At 41.1% G+C, this 6,183-nt stretch overlaps 1 protein-coding gene across 1 annotated transcript in view; it reads left to right on the top strand.

The window, feature by feature from the left end:
* UGDH (UDP-glucose 6-dehydrogenase) overlaps positions 1-6,183 on the top strand; it is a 28,528-nt gene that overhangs the window by 938 nt on the left and 21,407 nt on the right. The window contains exon 2 of the mRNA XM_008069783.2: positions 5,741-5,909. Within this exon, the coding sequence (XP_008067974.1) occupies positions 5,748-5,909 (162 nt within the window). The 5' untranslated portion in view covers positions 5,741-5,747. The remainder of the gene's footprint in view (positions 1-5,740; positions 5,910-6,183) is intronic.

Genomic DNA, 6,183 nt, shown 5'->3' with positions numbered 1-6,183 from the left:
TTAGGGCGGGAATCGCAGTTGGGATCTGCTGCTCTGGGAGTGGGCTCGCCTGGGCTTCTTAGTCAAGACTCGAGAGTCTTCCAGCTCCTAGTTCTGCATTTACCCACTTTCTGAGTTGAAACCAACGAGATGTCCCTGCCGCCTCCGAGAGCCGGACCTCCGCCCCAAGGAAGGGGTGCTCTTTGGGAACCTCATTTTGGTCTCGGAGTCCTCCGGAGTCTTTTGTTTGTGTTTAAGTCTGCTCACCTGGAGTGGGGTGGGGGGCACGTCTGCTGCCTTTCTCTGGCCTCCCATCTTAACCGGGGGTGGGGCGGGGGCGGCAAAAAAAAAACAAAACCTGAAAGCCCTTTAAAAGAGAATTTCCAAGTTTACGGTGCTATCTGTCGGGCTGTCCTGGAATCCACTGTGGGCCACCACAATGTCTGATTGCCCTTTTTGATGTCAGGGAAGGCCTTTTTCTTTTCTTTTAAATTTTATTTTAAAGATGCGGGGTGCAATTCAGGATTAGGTATAAAATGATCATTGTACAGGTAAAGTTTGGGCCTCCCTTTGGTCCCCATGGGAAGGCCTTTCTTGCGAGCTTCAGGACATCATGTTTGTGTGAGATCTTGAAAAATTGCACGTTCTAATAAATATAGGAAGACACTTGAGTAGGGTTAGGAATCCTGGTGTAGCCAGAAGGGGCGTTCACTGGTAGGGAGCTATTCGTGGATGCACAGAGAGGTCGTTGTCCACTTACCGCTAAGACACAGTGAGTCTTTGAATTTCTTCAAGTCCCCCAAGGGATGAAGAACAGTAGTCTGTTTCTTCAGGGGGCTTCTGGAAATGAAAGAGCAGACTGTCTGCTCTGAGGTGTGCTCGTTAGTGCCCAACATCCAGTTTAAGGTAAGCTGTAGACAGCCATGGACAAGAGGATCTCGTTTCTTCTCCCATTGGTGTAGTCTTTTTCTAATATAATCTATAACTGATAAGCATTCTCCATCTTCCCTCTTTGTTTATTGCCACAGCTTTACGTGATACCATTTAGATATAAAGTTAGTACTGGCTTTTTTTTAACTAACCAGCTATTTTTCTCTGACCAGGCATATTTTAGCATTTTAATTTCTGGAAATGACTAAAGGGATACGTGAAGTCGTCATGTCCAGCTGTAATGCCCGTTGTTTAGCTCCTGTGTTCCCATACAGATTATGCTGTAGAAGGGTGGAGGTGGAGGGATTATATTCTCTTTAGGTTGTAGTATGGCATTTGTTATTTGTTAGTGACGTCTTCTGGGTTGAAATGTTTATTTGAATTTGTGAAATTTTACATGAAGGGTGGTATGCAAATGGTTTGGTTTGTTGTGACTGCCAAAACACATTTCAAAATGACCAGTTTAGTAAGGAAGGGTTCCCACTTATCTGACAACAGTACAATAGAGGGCCGAAGAGTACAACAGAGTATAAATAGGGAAATGGAATTGGAAGGTATCTACGTCATGCAATGTATCACTAACTCTGTATCAAACTCCATATTAAAGTTTATTGAGGATTGCACATCCAGTTTCTTCAGTAATTTTTCCATTGTCATCTACAAGCCATACTTTATATGAAATAGCAAGGCAAGGATACCTCCAATGAAGCCCTAAAACACATCCAGTTCTTTCCTGCCATCAGTAGTCTACTCCAGCTGATGTATATCAAGCAAGTTGAAATATGGTCTCACAATCAAGGTGGATAAGAAGTAACTTTGGGAGGCTATGTATGGTGGCTCACACTTGTAATCTTAGCACTTTGGGAGGCTGAGATGGGAGGATCGCTTGAGACCAGAAGTTTGAGACCAGCCTAGGCAACATAGTGAGACCTCACCTCTATTAATCAATAAAAAATGTTGACAAAGTTTACAATTTTATAGTACTGATGATTGTACAACTATATGGAAAAGTGTATATACTGAGTAAACTGAGAAATAGACGAATTAGCATTAAAAAAAGAAAAAAAAATAACTCTTGGGAAACATGGTCTTACAATCAGGATGGATAAGACGCAACTGTGGGGAAACATGCTGAAGTTCTTAAAGTTGTGCAAGAAAAGAACACGAGGCTGGACACTATGGCTCACACCTATAATTCCAGCTCCTTGGGAGGCCGAGGTGAGAGGATCACCTGAGCTCGTCTGTTAGAGACCAGTCTGGGCACCTTGACAAGACTTCATTGCTACAATAAATCAGAAAATGAACCGGGGGTGTGGCGTGTGCCGGTATTTCCAGCTACTTGGAAGGCTGAGGCGGAAGGATCACCTGAGCCCAGCAGGTTGAGGCTGCGGTGACTGTCAGCGTGCCACTGCACTCCAGCCTGGGCAACAGAGTGAGACTCCAACTCAAAAAAGAAAAAAAAGAACATGATAGGATTCTGGTCAATTACTGTAAAAATACTGCTGTGATCAACTATCTGAACTAAAGCTGTTTATACAGAAGTGTCATCTCAAAAAGAGAGGCCCTGTAGGTGTTGATAGAGCAGGCAGCAGCAACTATAAGCACTGCGAACCTGGGTGTGCCTTATGGAACTATGAACTAATGCCCGAGATTAGACATTCAATACATGGGGTGTTTTTCCTTGGTTTTGTTTTTGTTTAGGAGTCAGGATCTTACTCTGTTGTCCAGGCTGGAGTGCAGTGGCACAATCACGGCTCACCACAGCCTCAATCTGCTAGGTGCAGGCAATCTTTCTGCCTCAGTCTTCTGAGTAGCTGACTACAGGCATGTACCACCATGGCCTGTTAATTTAAAAAAATTTTTTTTGTAGAGATGAGATTTCTCTATGTCACCTGGGCTGGTCTCGTAAATTTATGTGTATTATATTATGTCAGCAGAACCTGTTATGGTTGAGACTGAGGGTATAGGCTGCCCTAATAACCTCTTGGCTGTGGAATTAATCCTAAGAGATCTCTGATACAACATTGGTTTGATACTCTACTTTTTGGATATTCTAGATATACTGTTTGTTTCTTTTTTGTTTTGAGTTGGCGTCTCACTCTGTCATCCAGGTTGGAATGTGGTGGCATGATTGCGGCTCACTGCAGCCTCAACCTCCTGGGCTCAAGTGGTCCTCCTGCCTCAGCCTCTTGAGTAGGACTACAGGCATGCACCACCAAACCTGGCTAATTTTTTGATATTTTTTTTGTGGAGATGAAGTCTTGCTATATGATAAGTGACCTAGACTGGTCTTGAATTCCTGGACTCAAGCAGTCCTCCCATCCCAGCCTCCCAAAGTGTTGGAATTATAGGCATCAGTCACTGCACCCGGCCTCTTTTTATAGTTTTAAAAAAGTAATTAGGCCAGGCACGGTGGCTCATACCTGTAATCCCAGCACTTTGGGAGGCTGAGGCAGCGGATTTGCTTGAGTCCAGGAATTCAAGACCAGCCTGGGCAACATAGTGAAATGTTATCTCTATAAAACAATAAAAGAATTAGCTGGGTGTGGTGGTGGACACCTGTAGTCACAGCTATTTGGGATGCCCAGGAGGCTGAGACTTTTTGAGCCATGATTGTGCCACTGCACTCCAGTCTGGGTGACAGAATGAGACCCCCAACTCAAAAAAATAAAAGTAATTAGAGTCAAGCATGGTGGCTCATACCTGTGATCCCAGCACTTTGGGAGGCTGAGGCAGGAGGATTGCTTGAGCCCAGGAGTTTGAGATCAGCCCAGGAAACATAGTGAAACTCTATTTCTACAAAATATTTTTTAAAATTACTTGGGGGTGGAAATGTGTGCCTGTAATCCCAGTTACTAGGAAGGCTGAGGTGGAAGAATCACCTGAGTCCAGGAGGTTGAGGCTATGGTAAGCTGTGATCATGCCACTATACTCCAGTCTGCAGGACAGAGTGGCACCCCGATTCAAAAAAAGAAAAAAGATAGTAATTAGGAGCTATCCTGGCCCTACAGAAATCAGTATTTTTTTTTTTTTAAAGAAGGCAGTGAGACTTCCTTTCTACAAAAAAAAAATTAGAAAAGTTAGCTGGTCCTTGCTACTCAGGAGGCTGAGGCAGGAGGATCACTTGAGTCCAAGAGTTCAGTGATTATGCCACTGCACTCCAGCTTGGATGACTCAAAAAAAAAAAGACAAAGTAATTAGAGGCTGGTCCGAAGGTAGTGAGGTATCTCAGTCAATTGTTCATGGTCAGTTACAGATCAAACTCCTTGTTCTACTCTTTCTCCTTTGTCACTACTGCACTAGACGAGTCTTAAAAAAAAATTAGAAAAAAAGTAAATTGGGATCAGAGTCTATGAGTTGATATCTGCTAACGACAAGCACAAAGATTGATGTATAAGCCATATTGGCAGTTATGAATACCGTGAGGCTGCAAACAGTCTAGGATACTTGTATGGGTTGGTCAACTCATTATCTTCCAGTAGAGAAGTCTGTCCAGAGAACCAAATGAAAATGTGAAACATTGATAAATACAGATTCAAAACAAAGGAACTTGAGGTCATCTTAACTGTGTGCTTTGTGTATTTTTTTTTTTTTCATAATAAGGATACTCTTGTAAGGCATTCACATTAGACCAGCCTTCCAGACTGCCTTCTTGGACCCATGCTGGAGTTTACTAACAGGTTCTTAAACTCACCGATTACCATTTTCCTTCTCTTTGGAATTCATGAATGGGTTAGATTGGATGATGTCTGAAGTCTTGGCAAGGACTAAAATTCTGAGAATCTGATCAGTTTGACAGTCATTCTCATTATAATGGATAAATGGTCATTCTTACACATAAATCAGTTCCTTGTAATTTTTGTTAGTGATAATCAGTTCACCCAGTGGCTTTTGAAAGCCTATTGAAATCTGTGTAGCAGCTTTGGTAATTATAGAAATTACTCTTTCTCTACCCATTTCACGGTTTCTGATTAAAGGTGAAATAGAGTTTAAGATCATTACCCAGTTCCTAAAAATTACTGCTGAAGCCAAATTAACTATGTAGAGGGTATATTTTCAAAGGTCAATTCTAGACTGTGGAACTAATCCAAATGTATGTCGTCTTGGTCTAAACCTGTTGTAAACTCACCTTTGTACATGAACATTTGTTTAAGCAAGAATTGCACCAGTATTTTCACCCTAGAACGTTCCCTTAGGAATCAAAGTTGTCCTAGTGTATTAGAGACATAAGTAAGGTTTTATTTTGCTTCTTGACTTTCTGAATATTAGGTCATTATAATTTTTGTTGCATCTCTTTGCTAATATCAGTTACTATAATTTTTTCCATATGTTTCCTGCTAGTGCAGCTGAGAACAGTGTAGGTCATCTGATTGGAATTTTTTTTTTCTTTTTTTGAGTCAGATTCTCACTGTCGCCCAGGCTGGAGTGCTTACCACAGCCTCGAATTCCTGGGCTCAAGCAATCCTCCATTCTCTGCTTTCTGAGTAGCTGGTACTATAGGCACATACCACCACACCTGGCTGATTTTTTATTTTTTGTTTTTTTGTATAGACCTGGTCTTGCTATATTGCCCAGGCTAGTCTCAAACTCCTGGTTTCAAGTAATCTTCCTGCCTTAGGCTCCCAAAGTGCTGAGATTGTAGGCATAAGCTACCATGTTCTACCTGGAATGCTATTTTTTAAATCAGTATTTTCATAATTCTCATGAGTGAATAGGGAGTCTTTCCAAATGTCTGTCACCTTGACAGTTTTTATAAAGTGTGATGAATGTACAATGTGATTTCTTTACATTTGTTTTCAATAGTAGAACAGTCTTACTGTTTCCCTTCTAGTACAATCATGTTCGAGATTAAGAAGATCTGTTGCATTGGTGCGGGATATGTCGGAGGACCCACGTGTAGTGTCATTGCTCATATGTGCCCGGAAATCAGGGTAACCGTTGTTGATGTCAATGAATCAAGAATCAATGCATGGAATTCTCCCACACTTCCTATTTATGAGGTAAGCACAATAAAAAAACTTTTTGTTTTTATACCCTTTGTTTTCGTACTATCTTTATGAAATAATTTATAGGCACTATTAATGTAAAAATTTATGACGATAACTAATAAAAAATTAAATGAAAAAATCTGGATACAAAATGTTGTGGATGTTAAAATGCCCAGGAAAAATGACTAGAAGGAAGTATATCAGAATATTAGTAATGGTTATATTAGTGTAGTGAGCTTGTGGGTAATTTTTTCTCCTATTTTCTTTTTTTTTTTTTTTTTTTTTG

This window comes from Carlito syrichta, unplaced genomic scaffold (genome assembly GCF_000164805.1).
Source record: "Carlito syrichta isolate Samal-C Ts95f unplaced genomic scaffold, Tarsius_syrichta-2.0.1 Scaffold312207, whole genome shotgun sequence".
NCBI classification, from domain to species: domain Eukaryota; kingdom Metazoa; phylum Chordata; class Mammalia; order Primates; family Tarsiidae; genus Carlito; species Carlito syrichta.
This window is presented reverse-complemented; position numbering and strand designations above follow the sequence as displayed.